Genomic DNA, 23,441 nt, shown 5'->3' on the forward strand with positions numbered 1-23,441 from the left:
CTTATGTACATACATGTAAATATGAATCGTTTTTTGGGGGTAACTTCCACCTAAGGGTTAGTTTTTTTTTGTTGGGTTATTATTAAATAGGAAATAAAGTGAGTAAGGTGAAATGATCATTAAACAACCTTCCAGATACTAAGCTAGAAAAATGTTAATTATATAAAGTGATGGTTGTTTCCTTTCAAGCAAGGGTAAGCGTCAACTAAAAGCTTTAAACCGTTTTTAACAATTTCTTTAATACACATTACTTAAAATCATAGTATGCGCTGAGTTTTATGAAACGATGTATGATCCCTTTCCTTAGAAACCATCGTTTTCCGCGCTAAGAACGGTAAGTATGAATGAAAAAACAGCAACGTCGCGCGGACAAATTCGTGACCACCGTTCACAAACACAACCGTTGAACGGAACACACGCTTCGGGAAACATAAGCGAACGAAGAACAAGAAAACGCTGCCGGGCAGCATCGCAAAAAGAAGAAGAAACGAAGCAACCCTGCAAAACTGTGCACAACCGTAAAGCGAGCATAGGTAGGAAGAAAAAGAAAAGCGTTTCTTCGTTCGTGTGTGTGTGTGTGTCAGAAGGGAAAGGGCAAACAACAGTCGGCGGTGCGGCGCGGTTTCCGAAGTGCATTTAATGAGCCGTACACACGGTCGCACACAAGCGCACACATGCCGTAGTGTTCGTTTGATTGGCACGGCACACCAACACTAGCGTAGCGCAACGAAAGTGCGCTATAGCGCCACCGTCGTCGTCACGCGTCGTCGCGAGCTAGTGTGAAGAAGCGGAAGAAGCTGTCAGGAAGAAAACGACACACCGTTCGTAGTGGGAAGAAGAATACACGGACTCTCGTGCTCGCAACGTTGATGGTGCAGCAAGAAGAGGTAGAAGCAACATAACAGCAAAAAAAGCAATCGATGATGATGACGACGAGACGACGTAGATGAGAAAGTTTAATTGTAGTCCGTTTCTCTCTCTCGCAAGTGAGCGAGTGTGTGCGTGCGGACAAAGAGGAAAGAGGAAGAGCGAGAGGGGAGAGTGACTCGTTCCTGCAGGTTGAACGTGTGAGTGTGTGTGCAGGAGAAAAAAAATTTGCAGCACAGTACGGAAAAAGACCTAAAATCGGTGATTGTGTTGCAGAATTTCAGCATCCACAAGAAGTCCAGGCAGAAAGGCAAATAGTTTTTGGTTTAAGAAAAAAATATACATATATGTCCCAATCACAAACCACACGATGCAAAGGTATGAAAACGCTGAGCCTAAGTTTGTGAAGGAGTTTATAGAACTGTACAAAAGTTTTCCATGCCTGTGGCATCAGCAGTCCAATCAGTATGAGCATGAGAAGCAGAAAGCTTATGAAGCGCTAGTACAGAAATACCGCGAAGTTGATCCGCAAGCAACCAAGGAAACGGTTAAGCGGAAGATTAACACACTTCGGACCAGTTACCGGAAGCAGTTGAGGCGGCTCCAACGGTCGTTCAAGGCGGGTACGAACCGTCAACCGACTTGGTGGTATTTTGAGCTGTTTAGCTTCTTAGACGACTATCCCAAATGGTTAAAACAAGACGATTTGGCGCAATCTGCCCATTCCGAGTCGCTGGATGATGAGGTAAGATAGAAGCGATATTTAGAGTATATACTTCATGTTTGACAGATATCTTTAAAACTGTTTTGATGTTTATTGTTTTTTAAGTACGACGATGACACAGTTGAAAATGACGGTACAAGAGTAGTGGAAGAATTCTACATAACGCCGCAGCCACTCACAGCTCAACAGACAGAATCGTGTAGCGATCAGTCTCATCTACGATCTCAATCACTTGTGACTTTACCACATGATCTAGATCTAGAAGAGCTAGTGCAGCAGCAATTGAACGCCTTCTTTCAGAATGAACCTTCAGTTGTATACGGAAAACATGTCGCCCACAAGCTACGATCACTGAGCGATCAACAGAACAAGTTCGCCCAGAAGCTTATCAACGATATCATATTCGAGGCAGAGATGGGAAGTTTGACCAGATGTTATACGCTTGTGGGGATGGAAAGCAACGAATTGGACGTGATGGACGAGGAAGTAGCTACTCAGCATACTACACATTCGAAATAGTTGCCACTAGTGAACACTAGGAACGTTTCATTTTCATAAGATTATTTTATGGGATTAAACTAGGTCCGAAGGTACTTGAAACATGAATTTTACTTATCTATTCTATAGTACGATCTCCAATCAACAATAAAGTACGGGAGTTGCGCTTTGGTTTATTCATGATGGCATGATGTTTGTATGAAACGGGAGAAGAATCTCCGCAGGTGTTTTTAGGTAGTTTGATGTGCCTTTGAAGTGGAGCTAATAACAAATTAAGTCAATAAAGTAAATAAAAAAGTATTCCAATGCTGTTTACTGTCATTCTTTTGTGTAATAAGAAGTGGTCAAAATAGCGGAAGTTATCAAACAAATTGTTCTTTTGAAAAGCAAGGAAGCGACGCCGTTATTTCCCCATCGTGTAGTAGTAGCGCGCTACTTTTGCGTCGCCTGCGTTTGCATGCAGAATAAGCCGTCGGGAACTGGGAATTGTAGGTTGTTGTTTGTAAAAATAAATGTATTAAAAAGAAACATATTTCCACTGAAATAAGTACAAATTGTAGCATCTTTTCGTAGGTTAGGAAACATCAATTGCCTAGCAAACAGTTTCTGGTCCCGGGGTGTTTTTTTTTATTTCGCGATATACTACACTCAGTTAGGGCGGTTATTCTGCGGAAACGCAAAAATCTACATGCCCGAAAAAATATATTCACATACACACACACCAGTACTAACCCTGCCTGCTACCGTACTGTCTCTGTGTGTGTCGATATGAATGAATAACATAAATCATTTCAACTTGTTCGCAGTTGTGTGAGTGTATGCTGGTGCGTTGCGGCTCATTCGGGTCGGTTTTTTGCGCCTGCCTAATGTTGTTTTTTGTTCTTTATGTTTTTGGCATACAACCCCCCCATGCTCTGCTCTGTGCGGCCGTCGTCATCCGACGAACGCTTTTTTATGTTGGCCGTCATTCCGCTACACTCTGCGCTGGTGTCGCTCTCTTTCTCTCTCTCTCTCTGCGCTACCTCCGCTTCAACCTTCACCTTTGCGTCTCTACATATACAGCCGCTTCTTATGCTATTTCGGTCTGTTTCCCTTCTTCTACCGTCGCACTACTTCATACCGTACTGTTTCCAACACCCCGGGCTTCCCGTCATCCTACGTCATTCGCTTTCATTTCGCTCTACCTTCTCTACTATGCGATCAAAGCGTACGCACACACAGCAACACCGTATACAATCCACAATACGCTCCAATACATAGCCGGTCGTCGGTGGAATGGAAAGGAAAAGTGCGTGCGAGTGTGCGTGGAGTGTGTGTTGCGGAGGGTGAGTGGAATCGGGGCAGGATGGTTAGCCGGGGCAGCCTGCCTGCCTGTGCTGTCGGGTGACGGCCAATGCTTTCGATTATCTCACCACTTTTCATCCGCTCCCGCTTTCCCCCATGCATAAATGCCGTCCCTGCCCTGCCTTGCCATGTGTCGGTAGCCCGTCAGCACATAAGCGAGATTGTGTCAGCGCCCGCTAAGAGCAAAACACAAACTACGAAGCAAACGAGAAGAAGAAGAAGAGCGCTCGGATATTGTGTACGCGTGTGCGAGTGTGTGTGAGTTGGTGGAACACAGTTTACCGTTGTATTGCGCATCTCTCTCTCTCTCTCGCATTGCTTCGCCGTGGCTATTTTCTCTTTCTCTGCTTCGATCGCATCGTAGCGTGCGGCGGTAAAATGGTTGTTGGCTAAAATGGTGGGCATTTGTTTGTGTTCGTCGGTCGCGGCACAACGTCGTTCTGCTGTCGTTCGTCTCGCAGCAATTTTTACAGTTTCTCTACACTCTAGTTGCATACAGTTTTGTGAAATTGAAAATTCAACACCTCAAAAATTAGTAACACCACTCAACACGGGGGTGCGTTTGCGTAATGCGCAGGGGGAAAATTGTATTACATTACAGTTGAGTTGTCAGCGAATAAAAAAACGCAAGTGTGGCGTAGTGGAGAGTGTGTGATCGTTTTTCGAGCTATCGATAACGGAATGCGGAATGCCAAAAAGGCCATTTAAATCGTGAAAAGCAAAGCTAAATGTGTGGCAAAAGTGTAAATTTACAGTCAACCCGTGCCAAAAATTAAAAGCGAAGGGCCCACTTGCCCCATACTCGGTACTAGGTTTTTGTGGTGGTGCGTGTTGAAATTGATGAAAATATTTGTTTTTAAATAGTGTGCTGAAAGTTTTGTGCGGAAGTGTGATTTGAAAACAAATTGATTTACCTAGCCAGAACAAGCCAGTTTGGAGCAGTGTCGTTCGTGTAGCATTAAACTTAAACGAACTCCAATTGTCCGTCGGCATAACATACGTGCCGAGTGGTTTGAAGCAAAGCGAGTTTGTTATTCATGAAGTAAAAAAAAATAACGTTCTCTTAATCCAAATTACATTTCTGATGTATTTTGTCTGTAAAAACCAAGTGTTTGTGTGTACAGTTAAATAACCAACCACCGACGGGTGTTTGAAAATAAATCAACACGAATTAAATTAATGTGCTAAACTGCAATACGAAGTTGATAGTAAGCAAAATAGCGAGAAAAAGTAAAAAAAAAACACGCAGCAAAGCTGCCTGCGATGGATAGTTTGCGTATGTCAGGAAGCGAAGTTACCGACGGGATGGTATAAACGATGACACTTCACTGTCAATCAAAACGTCTTCTAGTAGTAACAAACGGTGCGCGGTTTGGTTGAGAGCAAGTGGAACCGTATCCCACGGGGTATTTGTGTAGACAGAGAAAGTTAAAGGTGTAGTTTCAATTAAAGATCTCCCCCAAACCGAAAAACGCTTATCAAAATGTCGGTCCAAGCGAAAAGGCAACACTGCTATCTGTGCGATCTACCGCGCATGCCGTGGGCCATGATACACGACTTTTCCGAGGCTGTCTGTCGTGGGTGCGTCAACTATGAGGGCGCGGACCGGATCGAGCTCGTCCTGGACACGGCTCGCCAGATGAAACGCATCCATTCGGCAGCCAGTGGTGGTGGTGCGGGCGGTGGCAGTGGCAGTAGCAGCGGTAAACGTGGCCACGAGAATGGAGAACTGTCACACCGGTCGGTACCGACGGCCGCCGGGCCCCATCATTATTCCGTCCGGACGGGCCCAACATTGGTGGACTTCACGCCGAAGCACGAACCACACGACATAGCCAGTGTGCGGGCCGGTGCCCGGATGCAGCAGCATATTCCACCGCACCATATGGCCCCGCACGGTGCCGGCCGGCAGCAGGTTCCGCCGGCCCTGTCGGTGAATCTGAAGCGACCACCGCCAGACGATGACGATCATCAGATGGAGGGTCCAACTGGGAGTGCGAAGCGTGGGAACGAAGATCCGACCGTAGCCATTCAGCGGCCACCGTTGACGCGTGGCGAATCACTGCCGGCCGTACCGTTCGTGCCGGACCGTCAGCCCAGCTACAAGGATAAGCATCCCGTACGAACTGCATCGTTCGATACGGCCGCCTTCAAGGCACTTGGTAAGTGTAGTTGGTGAATCGTAGTGGAATTGATGAAAAACAAAAGTATTACTAAACGTCGTTTGCACATTGCTCTTCTATTGAGACCTTCACTCCTTAATAAATCCTTTTCCTAACCCAGTAAAGACATCGGTTGAGAAGTGTTTGACAGTGTGCTTGTGTGTGTTTAGGGTGTAATTTTCACCGTTAGAAGGGTAGGCCTGTTGCGTTTCCTCAGTGTAGACTCAGAGCCTCCTTTTCGCAAGAAAAAAGAACGGAAAAAGGATCTGCTTTTTGGTCTGTTTGATTCATTTTGCCAGGTGTACAGTTTTCATTGGTTGATATGAATTAGTGTGCGTGTAGACGAATAGCATAAGAGACAGAACATGAAAAAGGACACACGGTGTTCATAGTGTGTGTGCGTGCATTGAGGCGAAATGTGCGAATGCTATTAAATTGTCTATTTTTTATCCTTTAAGATGTTTTGTACAATGTTTTTGTGTCTATTTTCTAATGTTTTGTTTGGTAGTTAAGAGAAATTATAATTCTTGTGTTGGTTTTTTTTGCTATGAGGTAAACATAGGACTTATACATCAAGGTGATGGGCGAATTAACACTTCCATAAGACTAACTATTAATTTAAAAACAAATTGAAATATTGTTAATAACTTTTTTTCATCTCTCTTTTTGATATAATACCTCCCGGGTGTGTTGTTAATTTCTACGTTTACTAAATATAAATAACACAATTTTATTCGTGTGAAACATAATTCTATCTTGTGTTGTACATCTTTTAGTACAACCGTTTTGGTTTGGTTGTTGAGTGAATCTGATTCAGATTCATGAATTCAAACGAATCGTTTTAACGAATGAAAAACCCCGGATCTTGTATGATGTATGAATCTTCAACAATTTATACAAAGTATTACTGTAAGAACTGGAAAAAATGTGCTTAAAATCTTTCGGATCTTCAGATATTCATAAATCTTTATATGATCATGGATCCGTTGAAGATTCGACTCATGATCCGAATCCGAATGGCTTTTCATTGTATATATTGCCGATTCGCACCAATCGCAAATGACAGCGTCCGGGGGTAAGCTTAATTGGGCTTCGATTTGTTGACGTAGCTTTTGGGACAAAAGTCCAATACCAATACAGATTCACAAAACTCACACAACGGTTGGTTGTTTGGCATAGAGACACGGTAGAGGTGGTTTTACAAAATGTGTGATGATGCAAACCTATATATCAGCAGCTCACCACATCACCCCTACCGTACGTCACTGTACCGTCGGTTCGTCCGCCGCCCTACCAACCAAGTTCAAGGACGTGCAGTGCAACAACCACCACCACCACCACCACCACCACCACCACCACCACCACCATTCGCTACCGGATAGCGTGGGGGTGTTTTGAGGACAGACCTAACGGTTATGCCGTCGGCCAAAGGGAAAGGATGGCGCAACACGGATCAATTCTCTACCCCACTCGTGCCATCGTCGCCTTTTCCTTCGCCTGTTCGTTCTGATGCAGCTGTTACATGTCCCGGTCACCGTTGCCGCGTCAATCAGCTATCAGCTGACAACGTTTTCCGTGCAGAGACAGTAAGAAGCGGCTAAAGGGAAAGAAACGTGACAACTCTCGAAGGAGAGCGGGAATATCCTTTTGGGCTGTATCGTTCGTTAATTTTGTTTTTCCTTTTTCGCTTTCGATGCGTTTTTTTTTGGGTGCGTGTGCTGTATCGCAGGTATATTTCCCAGGGATTATTTCCCTTTAAATAGTTTTTGTAACGTTTGAGCAACGGGGAAGGTAGAGTTCTTGGACCAAGTAGTGTTACCAAGATTGAATTTCGGGTTTTTAATGGTTCACATTATTGCGGTTCTCGAAAAAAAACCTCAGGTATATGTTTGTACTGTGCGTGTGGTTAACATGAAATTACAATTGTTTTGTTTATCTTTCTACATCTTCGTCGTTCACTTCCTAACCACCAGGAGGTATACCAGCTATACAGTTAGGTATTTTTGTACCTTTCTTTACCGCTTATTAAAGAGGTAGCTATTATAGCAAGAACAGCGTGTGACATGCATACATAAGTACTACATTAAAAGTGCTATAAACGAAATTCCCGAAAACGTGTCCCATGGAGTTGAAAGCGCGAATCATCATTTATCAACGCCTAGCTGTGATGTCAGCTATAAAGCAGCCAATACAGAGATACACACAACAGCAAAAAATCGCACATTACAAAACATCACAATTTTGTGCGATGTGAGTCAGACGTTGACTCAGTCCCACATCCACTGGGGCACATTGATTGGATGTTTTTTGTTGCGGGATGATATGGTAACGGGCCAACAGAGTCACCAGCAACGCCGTGCAATTCCGTCTTCCGTCACAGCAACTACACACCTGGGACAAACAAATTTCCGTCGAATGGTGGGTGTGAGTATTGGTTAGCAGCAGTGAGTACATACCCGCATATTTATGTCTGATTGTAATATGTGTACAGATGGTGTTACAGTACTGCTCTAACTCAACATTATTAATTTCCTCTTGTAGGATTCCCTTCCATTCCCTTCGCTTGTGGATTTGATTGCCGATAAAAATGCAGTCGTTGCTATGGTTTTTTGCGCTGCAAACGAAGCTAACGTATCAGGAGTACCTCTACCAGTAGTATGTGAGTGGAAGCAATCACACACGCTGAACATCCTCTGTGTGTGTGTGTGGATTTGTATATTCTTTTTTGTCGGATGGAGTTTTTAATGGATAACCCAAAATTGAACGAGAATGAATGCTGTTTTTAATGGAGATAGATGGTCAGAGGCATACCGTCGTCGGTGAGATCGTCGCGAACCATCGGTTAACAGATGCACACACACGCACACACCCCGGAGAGTAGAAACGAATTTTAGAAAGGTGGCCACATCCATCCAGCCACGCGAATAAACCGGATTCGTGCAAAAGCAAGCAAAAAAAAAGCAAGGAAGTATCTCGGATGTGTGTGGTGGAAAGATTGTTTTGCTGTTGATGTCGTCCCTTCGGTTTACATGGTTTACCGCTATGCGTTGGCACCAAGCGCTTAATTCTTCTTGCGCGCGATCGTGACATTCCGGGACGCGGGCGCGTTTTTATGCGTCCCGCGAAACAGGTTTGGTAGCAGAAAATGAAAATGGTTTTTGGACCAGCCGTATGAGCCGTTTTGGCTGAAATGTTCTGTGTAAGGTTTGTTTTTTCCCTCTTCGTTTGTGTTGAGCAATAAATGATTCAGACGAGGGAACACACAGCGCGGGTTGTGTTTTATTCGAAGAAAAAATCCTCGCATCCTTAGCTGATTATCACTGCCACACACAGACCCCAAGACCAGATGGTCAACATTGTCCAATTGTGTTGTAATTCTTAGCGATAACAGTTTAAGATGGTTGTAAATTTAGTGAGTAGAAATTACTTAATTCTTGGAAGTCTTTCGTTCTTCATCTCAAGATGTCTCGTTCTTTGTCTGACCGCTTCAGAAGTGTGTTTGGATAAGGGTTTAAGGTCTTCTAAAGATTATGTTTTTTCCTGAGAATTTAAATAATGATTAGGTAATTTATAATACTTTTAACTGCATTACAAGCTTCCTGTTATATATTTTTTAACAATTTAAATACTTTAGAACGCACCAGATATTTTAATTCTTAATGCACTATTGGGTTATTGGCAATGCAGTGAATATGAAGAATTTATCGTAGAACTCGTTCTCGGCGAATATTTCTACCGGTTGTAACGAGTTGTCCACCCGGTTGGCCTAATTCAGACCAGTTTTCTCCCATTGCATTGGGAAACGAACAGTGGAGGGAGTTAAGATTTTTTCGATTTGCAGCAAATGCATCGAACACAGTGGACATACACGGCCAGACACACGCTCCCGTGCCCGTTTCTGCGGGTTCTCGTTCGTTCGAATGAGGCCAGAAACATCATGAGGCCCGTTAGAGCCCTTTTCTAGGTGTGAGGGGGAGGGTCAGATACAGTATGTGAACTGTACTGTGGAGGAAACGAAGAAAAACCAGTTCCAGAACCTGTTGGGCCAGGTTGGTCTTTTTCTCTCTCTTCCTCTCGTTCGTGTCTTCGTCGACACGCGATTTTCTTGATATTTTTCATCTAAAAATTGCATGATGCGTATCCATCGGGTGGGCAATTCGCGTGGATTCGACGAGGAAGCAAAAGAGGAGGTTCGTTGGTTCAAGTTTTCGTGCACTTATACGGATTGCCTTTCACTTGGCCATAGCTAGAGCGTAAACCGTCTAGTCTACTGCGTGCGTGCGCGTGTGTTTGTTTCGTTCATTGGGCGAAGGCCCTCGAAACCGTGGTTCAAGTTTATGGATTACATCATCATCGCGCCCCATCATCATTCACAACGGGTGAGAGAGTATAGCGCAATGTCTGGTTCGACCGGTGGAACAACCAACCCGGGAAAGCAGAAGGAGGCGGGAAACGTTGAAACGGGTAACCAACGTTGTGCGGTCCCGCGGCTCGAACACGGCGCGGTAGTTCACGGTTTGGTGAGGAGTGGGATGACACGCGAGGGTGGCATTTTACTACACACTGTTGTTCGGCTGCGGCACCATACATTTACTAACACTTTGCTACTAAAACATCGCGTGCTTACCGAGAGTGTATCGATGGAATTGGGGAGGGGCGGGGGGGGGGGGAGGCTACATTCAACAACAAGAGCACTCCCACTCACCCCCTTCACCCGATGCCATCTTTCGTCTGGTGGTTGTTTGAGGGGGTGACTAGCTGACCGTGGCCGTTTTCCTTTCGTGACGCTGGTTTTCGCTGTCACGTCTGCGAGATTTGTGTGTTGACGTGGGTGGGGGTGGGGAGATGTTGATGGAGGCGCATGGTAAGACGCGCGGTTTATCGTACAAAAGAAGGAAATAAACAACCGCCCGATGACGATGACGACGGCGCGTACGGTGCGAAAGAGAAAGGGAAATTGAAAACTCATGGCCTCCCATGTTTTCGTGGCGAAAGATGGTTAGAGTATCAGGCGGCAACCTAAAATGCGCTTGCTAACAAACACGAAAGTCGTTTGTTTCGCTGGTGCGGTAACAGTGTTGTTCGCTCTCTCTCTCTCTCTCTCTCTCTCTCTCCTCTCTACACCAGAAATGGGTTTTCCTTCATGTTTTCACTTGTGTGTGTTTGCGTGTAAATCATTTGTATGGGCGTTGAGGAAAACGAACCTGGTGGCGACGTTCGGTGGAGACCGGTAAAACACCCAACCCCACTTTAGTTTATCCCATTTGTTGTTGCTTCTTGTACACATTCTCTCAACAGCACGCACATACATACGACGGTTTTTCGTGGCGGTGTGTGCGTGTGTAGATGTAGTGACCAGTGTTTCGTTGATTGATCAACGCAACACCGTCGGTGAAAATAGACGACGATTTTCCATTTGCCGTTCCCTACATTCCCGTTGCAAAAGGAGTTGTTGGGTAGTTTATTTGAGTAATTTTTCATCCACTCTCTGTTAATTTGTTTGGCTTATTCTGCAGGGGGGGTGGTGAGAAAAGAACAGCGGAGTATCTTAAGTATTTACACCTACAATGAATGAGGTTTCTAGGGTTTGATTATATTAACTTGCATAGTGGATTTTGTGCTCCGCATGAAGAGATTTATTCACAAATGTTTTCCCTAAATTTTAAGCGGACGATGTCAGCTGGCCAATAATGATCGTGTGATTTGGTCACGATAGATATTTTGTTGTCAGGTCTACACTAGTGGTGAGAACTCCGAAGTGGATCCAAGAATCAAGTCCAACTCCGACGTACAAAAAGCGGAGTGTACTCGGAAGTAATTACTACGGATTAATCTGGTTTTAATTCCGGAGGAACTCCTGACTAATTACTCCGGTTTACTCAGGAGTACCTCCGGAACAATTACTCCGGAGTAACTCCGAAGTTTGACGGAATTGATTATGGATTTCTCCGGATTTGGTACCGGAATACTCCGGAATTAACTCCGGTGTAATGTCCAATAAGATTCAAACCAAAAATGACATGTATGACTTCATTTTTTCAGACTCTCAAGAAATTCAGGACTGTAATTGGAGCTTTTGGGTGCATGTTCACCAAGTGAAGCCCATTTTACGATGCCATATTCTACACAAAAATTAAACAAAAAACTAAACCCATAAACATTTCACTCACCAGTTTGTTTTATTCAACATTGAAGATCGGAAACATTTATGGGAAAATTCTTTATTTTCATGACAAGACGATGTTATGTTATTTTTTTTTAATACAATAATCAAACAGAATTAAAGTTGTTTTGAAACACAACTTTAACACTAGAACTATCAGAATAGTCATTTTGTCGGGAACGCTTCATTTTCATCACATTCAACTACCTTAGTTGAAACATGAATTTTACATTTATATTTTATAGCACGATTTCCAATAAGAATAAAATATACTCCTCACTTAACTCTTTGAAATTGTTTAAAAATTAACCACAACACATTCTAGTGTTAAGAAAGAAAATTAAAAAAAATTAAGAATAATTCCGTAAGAACTCCAACAACACTCACAGTAACTTACCTAACGTACCTCTGCTCCTAGCTGTTGTTAGCTTGAAACCAGCCGAAAAAATGATTAATTGTAAGCTTCTGACCAATCACCACGAATGGATGAATCATCGTACCGTGAATAGAAAAGATCGATTCTATCCGTGTACCGATTTTCTATCGCTTTTTTTTCCTGTGTTTAGTCCCCTAACTAATTCTAATGTAGGAAAAATCGGTTTCGTTTGGTTGAAAAGAAGGAAAAAACGAAAACGTACTAGTAAAAATGGTTTAACGAACCAGGCACGGCATTGAACGTGTTTTTTTGGGGGAAAAATGGTGCTTGAGGTGTTGTTTTTGTTTGTTTGTATCGTACGCGCGCTCTCGCATTTCTTACGGTGAACGAAATGAATTGAAAGCAAAAGCTAATCATCTGGATTAGGGCTGGAAAGGCACAAAAGGGGGGTTTTTTGGGGGAAAGGAATTTCGATCGATGTAATCGTTTATTTTGGTTCTTCACACTCGATAGAAATTGACCCCCGGCAATCGTCTAATGTTTCGACCGAGCGGCTGTTTTGAATAGACGACGACCGGTATTGTTTTGAACGGAATGTGTGCCATCCCACGATCGCTTTACTTCTCGCTTAGGAACGGTTGAATTTAATGCTGGAAACAAAACCACCGGCAAAAGCATACCAATCCATTGCCAGCTAATAGTCTCTGTACCGTTTTCTTTTAGGAATGCAGAATGGTGGGTGTATCGATGAAACGGTTGAAGTTGGTACACGCTCGTCTGGATCGGTACAACAATCATGTTTCCACCCATACACACGGAAAGTACATTTTATGCACCTCCTTCTCGTATCGATCGATAAAACGGATTTGTGTGTGTGTCTGTATTGGGGGGGATGATGAGTACATACGGAGATTCTTTTCCTCGACGGAAGTGTAAAAACCCCCTCCACAAACCCCCCTGCTCCACACTGTGAAGGGCACTGGACGTGCGCAGAAAGGACGCGCCTATTCGCCAATGCGCGCACAGTCACAAACTCAGATGCTGATTTCCGTTTCCGCCAGATGGTTCCGTGCGTGTGTTTGGATGTGTGTGTGTAAGGTGCTACGGATATTACCTCACGATACTACCCTATGACATTGCAGCACACTTTTCCTGTTTCTGTATTTTTTGGGTTGCGAAGGGGGATGAAAATGATTCAACAACCGCCCCACCCGCTCCCAGTAGACCACCCGGTGAAAACAAATCCAAGGAAACGTGTCGCTTTTGTTGTTGCTCTCGTCGCAGTAGTTGTTGGATAACCTACTTTTGCTACCTGAACGGGTGATATCCTTTCCTTTTGCACATAAAACGATGATCGTTCATTCATCTCACTCTTGCACACAAGCTCTATCTCTCACTCGAACGTTCGCGGCAGCTGTGTTATGTGTGCGATGTTAGGCCCTCTCTAACTGTACATTATGTTGTGGCGGCGCTCTGACGGGTGTGTGTGTGCGCGCGTATTGTGCATCTTTGGGAGCATATTCTTTACCTTACCGTTGTTGTTTTCTTCTTATATTTCCTCCTTTTTGGGCTAGCCACCTGGTTTGTGGAGGGTTCTCTACACATCATCCGGCAATTCGCGAACCCCGGAAGAAGAGGAGGGTTCATTCCTTTTTCTTCTGTACCTTGAATGTTTGAATTTCTCCGACCGAAACCGAAGCCGTGCGTATCGTAGTCCCAAAGGAAAGCAAAAATAAAAAATACGCTATACATAAATACCGGTTTTTGGTGGTGATTTCTTCTTTTGGTGTTGTTTGCACTCTTTCCCGTATTCTGAACATTCCCAAACATCATCATCATCATCATGATCATCTTTTTCTTCATCGTCTTTGGTATCGGTTTACCTTGCTGGGACTTGCTGTTTTTATTCCCCTTACCCCCTTTTTGTATGTTTCGCCACGCTTTGTTGGTTGCTTTCCACACACACACACACAAACACAGACACAAACACACATACCAGCCTGCTTCGTTTGTTTATTTGCTGCGATAATCTTACACAGCGTTTCATTTTCCTACGCATCGCATCGTTCCGTGTTTCGACTCACAAATATGATGATGATCTTCGCTTTTTATTTTATCCCAATCTTGTTTTTTTTTTTATTTTTGGTGTGTGTGTTCGCTTTCTACGATTATGTAAAGACATTCAACCGTACCAAAAAGTTCCTCTTTTCCCCTTTTGCCGCTTTTTTTTCCTTCACCTCCTTTCCCGGCCATAAGTAGCGTTAAAATAATCTCGACACAGATACACACTTTTTCTCGTTTGTTGTTGTTTTCTTCTTCTATGTTTGCTTCTTCTACGATTCCCTAGTGCTTTGCTTGTGCAGTCAACATTCCTGAGGTTTTTTGGTTTATGATTCCCCAATTGCCGTTCTTCGGTTCATTGTGGCATCCACCAAAGAGGAAAAAAATTTTGCTTCGTTTTCTCCGTTTTTTCAACTTCATCTTTCTGGGTTTCGTTTTTCAAATGCTTGAATGATTGATACGAAAAGCTTCTCGTGGACCCGACGGGGGGTGGTGGGAGGAAGGGTGAATGCTGCAAACCCCTGCTTTGGTTTGATGTTTTCGACCTTCAGCGTGTTATTGTGTTGTTTGGTTGATTACTGTAGAAAAAGATCATGCGTCTCCATTGAACGTTTCTTATATAAACTTTTGTTACATATAAACTTTTGTCAAACATTTTGTGCTATGGATTTAATTTAAGCTAATTTAATAAATGTTTTGTTAAATTTAAAAATAGAAAAAAAAAAATACAAAAAATAAACATATTGTACTATTGACCTTGTTAGCTTCCTGTTACGTTAGTTGCTGTTTCGCCGAAGACAAAGCATAAATATTGGATATTTCCTGTTGCTAACCACTTTAAATTCGTCGAATCCTTGTAGGAAAAATAAGGCAATAAAGCCACGCAAATGTCACCCAACACTGTCTATGGGTAGAACTGGAATTTGAAAAGGTGAAGGTCGTTGAAATGATGAAACACGTGTGCGATGTATGAAAATATAATAACCTTTTACACACCGGTGTGAGGTTTTTGGTGTGGAGTTTTGATGAATTCCTTTTTTAGAATAAGATTTGGTTTGTGGGTTGTACATCAATAAGCCTGTAGTCCTTGGCTTGCGGAGGTTGAAATTTTAATCGTAAGGAATTTAATTAATGTGGTTTAACCACACCCTTAGCTAATGTTTAATTACATATATAAATTAAGTAAGTTTTAATTATGTTATCTTATTAAAATCAACTATGCTATAAACAACACATTTAATAGCCTTTGGCACCTTAATCCTACTTTTGGCACTTTATCCAGTATTTTGCAAACTTGACCTAATCCTTCTTTGATGTGAAAGATGTATAAAAGAAGACAAGCACGAATCGCAACACCAATCGCTTGTATGTTGATATATGTTTTTTTTCTCTTCTTTTCTTTCCCCCTTTTTTCTATGACAATCTCTTGCAGACCAGAAGCAACAAAACGTGGGGATTTTTGTGAACGCCCCAGTAATGCCCCGAGGTAAATATGCAAGCCCCTTTTTACAGCCCAAAACGCTAATGATTAATGATCGATTTGTGTAGTGTTTTATGTAGGTTCGGTTTTCTAGCCAATGGAAAATCGATCAAATTTTAGATGAAGGAAGATAATGAGGGGGGAATACACCATGTCCTTACGATCGTATTTTGGACGGTGGAATGAAATTAACTCGAGTGTAGCATTAACAATGTATTGCTTATGCTATGTAAAGTTCACGAGTGGGATGATTTAAAACCGCGGTGTATTAGGTGTGAAGTGCATGTGAAAATTGATTTTACACAACTACAAGTGTTGGAAGCTATTTAACTCCACGATCGTTTTCCCCACCTGCCAACGTGAGGCGCGATCCCATTTTGCCCACTGTTGAAATTGCTAACGAAACGAATCAACAAAAGCAACATCCATTAGGCCCATTCACATCCGCCGTAGGAAAAGGTCCGCATCGGCGGCGGCGCCACCGCCACATTGTCCGTTCGCGTTCGCGTATGACGAATGGTGGTCGCGAATGGTTTCCGTTACGGATCGATTCCGTTTGACATTCGTTGGGTTTGCTCAGTGGTTCCGATGGTACTTGAACGTGGGAAACATAGCCATAGCCCCATGGTTCGATAGGGTTAGGGTTATTGGCCAATGTTCACAAATCTGCGAATACCATCGATAATGAGCTGATGATTCTAAAGCTCTTCTTTTTAACACTTTAGCATTCCATTTTAATTTTTTTGAACGGATCAGATTAAACGCAATGGACAGATGCTTTACTTAACTTTAATATAATATAATATTTAAAATTCGTCCTAATTGAAATAAAAAAAATATTCAAAATTGTTTAAATGAATATTTTCAAATAGTTTGTGGTTTGTTTTCACCACTTTTGGATCTTTCTAACAATCTTTGTAAGCATGCTTGGTCTGTCCATTGCTAATTAGAAACCTCTGAGCATCAAGAATTCTATTCCGGATCGAATCTTGTCGTTGTCCAGTCCTTTAAATCAGAAACTTCAAGGAAGAGCATGTTCGAATAAATATAGAAAAAAAATACATTTTCTTGAAGTTTAAGATATCCCTAATATCTGGTTAAAATTTATATTCAAAGCTACAGTACAAGGGAGTAAATTCCATTTCAAACAAAAATGCCTATTTTCAATGTTTTTGCTCAATAGAAAAATAGATTCTCAAAATTTCACAAAAAAAAACTAGGGAAAGATTAATTTGAAATATTTATCAGCTGATCTTTAGTCAGCTGTCTGTAATTGTCTTTAGACAATTAGTAGGTGCATTATGGATGACATGCCATTGCGTCTTAAATTGAAATTTTCAAAGTTCCAACTAAAACTGATACTAAAGAAGATCACTAAGAATGATGAATTGTTTAAATTCAAGTTAAATTAAAATTTTCTTAGAACGTTAATTACGCAGTGATGCTCTCCCTCCTATCGGCCAATTAAGTTTTAATGAGCTTTACTTTTTAAACGTTGTTTGAATTATTAACAAACACATCAAGTAAATTGTTTAGAACCACCATCCATCTACTAGGCTAAACAAGCTGCACTTAATGCAAAGCCCTGCGCGACGTGATCGAACGATGATCAACGGATTATGACACATCGGGGTTCTTGGGGTGAAGAAAATGGGAACACCTCCGACTAACACTGAGACTCTCGGGATTTAAATGGTGTTTGTTGATAACATTCCCTTATCGGTCCCTAACCCAAACCAGCCACAGCCGGTTTCTGGTAGTACGGCGGAGGCTTTGTGTGCACCACGGATGCATGTGTCGATGCACGGTTACGTTGTCACTGGAATATCGATAACGAATTCCAGGTTGAAAGTAAAAAAAATAATAATAAACCCATCATCTTTCATAACATTCATCACTGTTACTTTGGGTTGGTTTTGTGTTCAATGGCTGGAATTTTTGAGTGGCGCAGTTTTAGCCGCCCGGCTCCCGATAGTGGCCGATAATGTTGTTTTCCATTTCACCTCCATCGGCCATTTTTATCAGCACCGCGTACCGGAACTGTACCGGTAGATGTGCATTTGGCAGGCTGTGTCTGTGTGTGTGGTAGTTATCAGCAGCAACAACCGTGGCACGAAGTGTCTTCAAGATCAAGCATTGTCCGCGTGTTCCACTGACGCGAAGCTGAATTCCGGCGAATGTTGTGTAGGCACTAGGCATCATCGGGTGGCGATGATGCAACACGCACGCATGATGGGACGATGACGGGACACCATCAAAGCGATAAGAACCGTGGACGGGTGTGTGTGTGTGTTTTCACCACCATTTCTCGAGTGGGCTGATAAGGGCAAATGGAGGAAACAACGTGGGCATCGCAATGGACACGTTACAATACTTCGTGAAATGATTTTGTTATTATTCTGACCATTATCTACTGCTGTAGCTCATTTGTTGGTAAGCTGCTCCGGTTTTTACTACACCGGAACTGTTGATGGTCTGAAAATGGGGGGCAAACCCTTATCAACACCGTTGCACGAGAGCACATCAGCTGCTGGCATGGTTTTGTTTGGTTTTTTTTTTCGCCTTCTTAAATCAGGCATTTAGTGCAATGCAATCGATTGATTTTTTTTACTGTTCCGCCGGAGCAAACATTCTTACCACCGAAGAGTCTGTTCCGTTCTATTGATGCCATCCGCAATGCAATGTCTTTGTCGCGGTTTGTTTAAGTGTCTTATCGCGCAGACATGTGTTGAAATTGGAATATGCGGCAATAGGTGAAGGTGGGATAGGTTTGTTGGTCAGGTCTGGTTTGATAAGTTGTGAACCTCGCCGGCAGTAGAATCTCGTACAGAGTCTTAGAAAAATATAAAATGAATCAAGCTATTGGCATGATGTCGTGCAATAGATCAATCAAGAACGGAACTGATCGTTAATAATGTTTAACTGCGGATGTTGCATCTAAGTTCCGATCTACCGATAGCTTTTGTTTGCGTACGACACTTGATGGCAACGCACCCCAGCAATTATCTTGTCGTTTGTCGCCTTACCTTGCTGTGATGCGCCTGTGTATAATTGTGTCAGACAAAAAAAGTCCGAAGAAAAGGCTCCAAAAAACAGAAAGCGTGGTTTTAAGCAGCCAATGTTCAACATTTTGTTTTTTTTTCTCTTCCTCTTCCCGCCATCTCTTTCAGTCTATCCGAACGTGATACCGATAGCGCCCGCATCGATGGGGCCCGGTGGTGGGGGTGGCGGTGGTGGTGGTGGCGGAGGCGGCGGCGATAGTACACCACCGGCACCGTCCGTCGCACCGTTGCAAAGTCCGATGGCGAACCTAATGTCGATCACCGAAACCCTTCCGCCCGGCAGTCCCCGCAATGGGCCAAGCCCACCGGGCCCACCGCCACCGCGGACAGCGTCCCGCGGCTCACAGCATTCGCCGAACAGTTCCGGTAGGTTTTGTTCTCTGTTTTTTTTTGTTTTTCTCTTTTGTTCCGTTTTTGTTTCGTTTCCTTATTAGAACCTGTTTCCCAAAAAAAAAAAAAAACATAATAAGTAATAAAAAAAGAGATCCAAAATTTCCATCCTTCCGGTTCCGTTGCGTACGCTAGTAAGCCTAGTGTGGTTGGTTTGGTCGCAAAGGTTCACCACATGGTTCGGGTCGTAGAGTAGATAGCATGTGGGAATTTGTTTGAATGTAGTTTGCCACAATGCGAACTGCTCAAATATTTGTAGACACATGGTGGTAGTTTTATTAGCAATTGATTCCTCTTTTAGTAGACGGTTCGATTCATTGTTGGATGAGAATCTTAAATTAACCGTAACTCAATTGGACAAGGGTTATAATCGCTTTGAACGGCTGAACTATCTTTTTCCTGCACACAAGCACTTCCAAGTTATATTAAAAACACGTTCACAATCGCACATCCCGTAGTGTGACACCAACACCTTCCTTAAAATCCCATCCGTTTGCCATTGTTATATGGCTTTCCTCTATGAGTGGATCCATTTCTGGACTCTTTTCAAGTTGAAGTGGAATATGGTGAGATAGAAAAATATTTTGGAAAGGTAGAAAGATTCCACAAATGGTTCCAGCTTTATCGATTGAATTTAAAAACCCTATTTTCTTTGAAGTTTGTGAACATTTTAGATTAAAAACACTAAAATCTCTTGTTTTCTTGCGGTTTTTTTTCTACCAACAGGCTCATCAAGTGGACGAAGATCTTCCGGTTCGAGACATGTGTCCAGTACGACGGTTACCTCGTCTGAAGCACAGCAACCGAACTCCTCGCTGCCGGGTAGCGGCGGTTCGACGACACCGAACGGTGGTAACGCCGGTGGTCCCAATGGAGGCAATGGTAACACACCGCCCGTAGCCATGGGTCCACTCGGGCCGGGTCAACAAATGTCCCAGCAAGTACCTCCACCACCGCCACAATCACAGTCTCAATCACAGGGTGGACCACCGGACGGTGTACCACCGGGAATGGGTGGTAATGCCGGTTCCGGTCCAAACCCTGCCGGACCCAATGCAAGCCCTGCTCCTCCCGGCGCTGGCGGACCACCAGGCAGCGGTCCCGGCAATGGTGCACCCGGTGGTGGAGCTGGCGGACCGGGCAGTGGTGGTCCGGGAGGTCTTCCACCACCACCCGGTTCGGCACCGAGTAATGCACCGCCCGGTACGGGTGGGCCGGCACCGGCACCTGCACCAAATCCAACGCTCAAATGTACACTGTGCCAGGAAAGGCTTGAAGACACGCATTTCGTACAGTGTCCTTCGGTTGGTCATCACAAATTCTGCTTCCCCTGCAGTCGGGAGAGCATCAAGCGACAGGTAGGTCGACGAGCAGAATATGATCCGTCGAACAACGCTCTAAACGATCCGTTTTTTTTGCAGGGCTCTGGCGCGGAAGTGTATTGTCCGAGTGGGGAAAAGTGCCCGCTGGCCAACTCGACGATACCGTGGGCATTCATGCAGGGTGAGATTGCGACGATCTTGGGCGAAGAGCTGAAGGTAAAGAAGGAGCGCGAAACGTAGAGAAGTCGGTACACCGTTGCCAACAGTGTCGCTGGCCCTGCGTGCACGGGAAGATACACCACGAACACCACCTACACGACCACCGGTGGCAGTTGCAACAGTAATAGCAGCAGTGGTTCAACGTCCAGCGCAACGTCCACGGTTGCCATCGGGCCCGTTCCATCGGTTTCGGTTGGCGAATCCGGTGCATATTACACCCGGATGTCCGTCGATGGTTACGATGAAGTGAATGCGTCCGAAAACGACGAAGAGGATGTGCGAGAGCGTGTCGGTAGAGTATCGCCGAACGAGGAATCTGATCACCACCGAACGATGGCAAACGTTTACGGTGGCGGAAGACGCGATAACGAGCACACAGTGCAATCGCATCCGGTTGATACTGCACCGCAGCAGCAACAGCAGCCACCATGGGAAGCGGATTTCTATCAGCAATCGCAACCTCAACCACCATCGATCCCACAGCAACAACGGTACGATCGTCAGTTGCGATCGCATCGCCATTTGCGGCATCATCAGCGTTGAAAGAGGTGATCCCAAAACGTCACCGGTGTATCCTGTTTTGAACTCGCCTACAATACGATGTTGTATCGTGCACTTTTTGGTAGGGTGAACAGCGACAGTGAAATGTTGGACAACGGAATGTGGCGACAAGCGCGCAATGTTGCATTGTTTTGTCTTTTGCGATTTATAAAAACGCAGAGGAAACACCCAACAAAAACCCATTTGTAGATAGTTTTTTTTTTGGAGGATAACCGCTCCGCTCCACAAGAAGTTTTGGCCGATAGCGCCATCAGCAGACGAAAGGAGCAGTAATCTTTTTTTTTGTAGTTTTTAATGTATCATTTTTAATTGTGTACCTTGGCGTACTACTGGGAAGAATCTGGGACGGGAAAAAATTGGACACTAACCACAGTAGTGTGGGTTGCATCCCGTTTTAGGATTCACTGTACATAGTTTTGCGCATTGGCGGCAGAAAGAAACAGAAATGAAGGAATGGATTCAATTTCGCATAAAGGAATAATAAGGATAGGAAGCAGCACCGTATTGAACTGTTTGGTAACAATTAACGTTTACAATCAGCGAGAGATGAAAATTTGATGATGATAGATTCTTTCGTAAGCGATACAACAACCCTCTGATGCAAGCAACCAATACCAAAACCTTTTCCCAAGCATCTTTTTTCGATGGCAATGTTTTGTTGCTCAAAACGGGAGGAAAAGAGGGATTGGGTTTGGGCTTTTTCGTTGTTGGCTTCGTTCCTGCAAGAGTACAACGGTATATTTTTGATTTTAAGCTAAAGAACGATTGGATTGTGTCAGTTTGTCTGAAAGGTTTGCAATGAGAGCGGTTTTAAAGCTACATTTATGTGAAATAGTGTACAGCACGAATTGTTCAAGTTTTTAAATAATTTTGTTTTAAACTGTTTTTACTTGTGCGTGTATGTGTGTTGCATAGTGTCGTGCAGCATCGTCCGTCTAGCGACTATTTCGGTACTGTTGGTAATTTAAATTACGGTCAAACTATGCCTGCATGCGTGCAAACATTAGAACTACGCACTGCAACGGAAGAGAGGAGTTTTCGGCTTCTCTTTGGATGTGTAAAAGCTTTCGCGGTGAAGTTGGAGTTTGTGCAAATATAGTATAAGCAACCCTTCGTTATGTGTACCGTGAGCTTTTGCGCAGTGAACTCCATCATTTGAAGAATCATTGCCGTTTTGCTGCGTAATGCCATTTGGACGGATTAGAGTACACAACGGATGTATGTGAATGGCATCCGGACGAGCATGATGGTTCCATTTCGTTGTGTGCATGTTTGGTTGTGTAGCAAGTTGTGCTCCGAAATGAAGTATTGCCATGAAAGCGTAATAATGGCAGCGGATGTTGCTATTGATGTACCTAGACCACACTCGATCAGCGTAAGAAGGCTAATAGTTTCCGTTTGGTAAATAGAAGGCAAAGAAAAAACAAAAATGGGTCCAGAACGCTTGGAATCACAGATGTACCGAGGAAGCATACGGTACGCAGGAGCTATAACTCGATTTTTGAGAGTTTACTATAAGTTGAGCATGCTTCACTTGCAATTTTATATACATACGCATAAGTACACATGCATTCTTTACAGAATTTTGTACCATTAAGGAATGGCGCGAACATGGAAAAGAAAACGAAAAGAAGCAACAAGGAAAGTGAAATATGGCAGAAATGTTTTAATTTTATTATGTACGTATTTATAACTGTAGTTGACGAATTAACGTTTATTTAATGTTTTGAATTCGCGTTGAAAGTGGTAAAACACAGACACACACACACACATTTTCCTTAAAAGAAGCAACCCCCGCCCCCCTCTCCCCTCAGTAACTGTACATACGCGTCAATATGATCGCAAGAAAGAAGGAAGTTAGTATGTAAGTTCAGTGTAAGTTGTATTTCTTTAAAATAACCACTTTGTAATGTACTGTTTTTTTTAACTATTAGTTACACTTTTCGATTCTATTGAGAAGAGAATTCAATTTGCATTATGACGAAACACAAGCAAGGGTTTGGAAAGAGAGGAGGAATAATGGTAACGATCGTTTGTTAGTGATCGTGATCGAAAATGAGCAAAAGCGAAAATGAGACGACGGATTAATGGAATACAAATATTTGCAAATACAGTGAAAATTAATTATTTTCTTCTGAAAAGATTTTGTTTTGTTAACGTTTTGTTTTGATTATCGGTTTCAGTTTCCCCCCACCCACCCACATTGTGTTGT

General features: G+C 43.4%; 2 protein-coding genes across 5 annotated transcripts; both read left to right on the forward strand.

Moving 5' to 3' along the window:
- On the forward strand, nucleotides 1-4,697 carry LOC125763687 (uncharacterized). Its single transcript, XM_049427054.1, has 2 exons — nucleotides 1-1,612; nucleotides 1,697-4,697. Exons 1-2 carry the CDS (start codon nucleotides 1,238-1,240, stop codon nucleotides 2,108-2,110), a joined length of 789 nt encoding a protein of 262 aa, XP_049283011.1. The 5' UTR covers nucleotides 1-1,237; the 3' UTR covers nucleotides 2,111-4,697.
- Nucleotides 3,844-23,370, forward strand: LOC125763685 (interferon regulatory factor 2-binding protein-like A). Of its 4 annotated transcripts, XM_049427048.1 has the most exons (5): nucleotides 3,844-5,595; nucleotides 15,628-15,681; nucleotides 18,846-19,103; nucleotides 19,854-20,485; nucleotides 20,549-23,370. In XM_049427048.1, the coding sequence occupies exons 1-5, from the start codon at nucleotides 4,917-4,919 to the stop codon at nucleotides 20,687-20,689; spliced, it is 1,764 nt and encodes a 587-aa protein (XP_049283005.1). In that variant the 5' UTR covers nucleotides 3,844-4,916; the 3' UTR covers nucleotides 20,690-23,370. The 4 variants fall into 4 exon arrangements, with proteins under 4 accessions (XP_049283005.1, XP_049283006.1, XP_049283007.1 ...); XM_049427049.1 differs by lacking the exon at nucleotides 15,628-15,681; XM_049427050.1 differs by lacking the exon at nucleotides 18,846-19,103 and having other exon boundaries at nucleotides 3,846-5,595.
- The last annotated feature ends 71 nt before the right edge of the window (nucleotides 23,371-23,441 follow it).

The sequence above is a fragment of the Anopheles funestus genome, chromosome 2RL (genome assembly GCF_943734845.2).
Source record: "Anopheles funestus chromosome 2RL, idAnoFuneDA-416_04, whole genome shotgun sequence".
NCBI lineage: Eukaryota > Metazoa > Arthropoda > Insecta > Diptera > Culicidae > Anopheles > Anopheles funestus.

Excerpts from the sequence above, each read along its gene's own strand:
- LOC125763685 (XM_049427048.1), top strand. The coding sequence starts at position 4,917 with ATGTCGGTCCAAGCGAAAAGGCAACACTGCTATCTGTGCGATCTACCG. Across the intron at positions 15,682-18,845 it reads CGCCCCAGTAATGCCCCGAG|TCTATCCGAACGTGATACCG; the intron begins GTAAATATGCAA and ends CATCTCTTTCAG. Across the intron at positions 20,486-20,548 it reads GGGAGAGCATCAAGCGACAG|GGCTCTGGCGCGGAAGTGTA; the intron begins GTAGGTCGACGA and ends TTTTTTTTGCAG.
- LOC125763687 (XM_049427054.1), top strand. The coding sequence starts at position 1,238 with ATGCAAAGGTATGAAAACGCTGAGCCTAAGTTTGTGAAGGAGTTTATA. Across the intron at positions 1,613-1,696 it reads CCGAGTCGCTGGATGATGAG|TACGACGATGACACAGTTGA; the intron begins GTAAGATAGAAG and ends TTGTTTTTTAAG.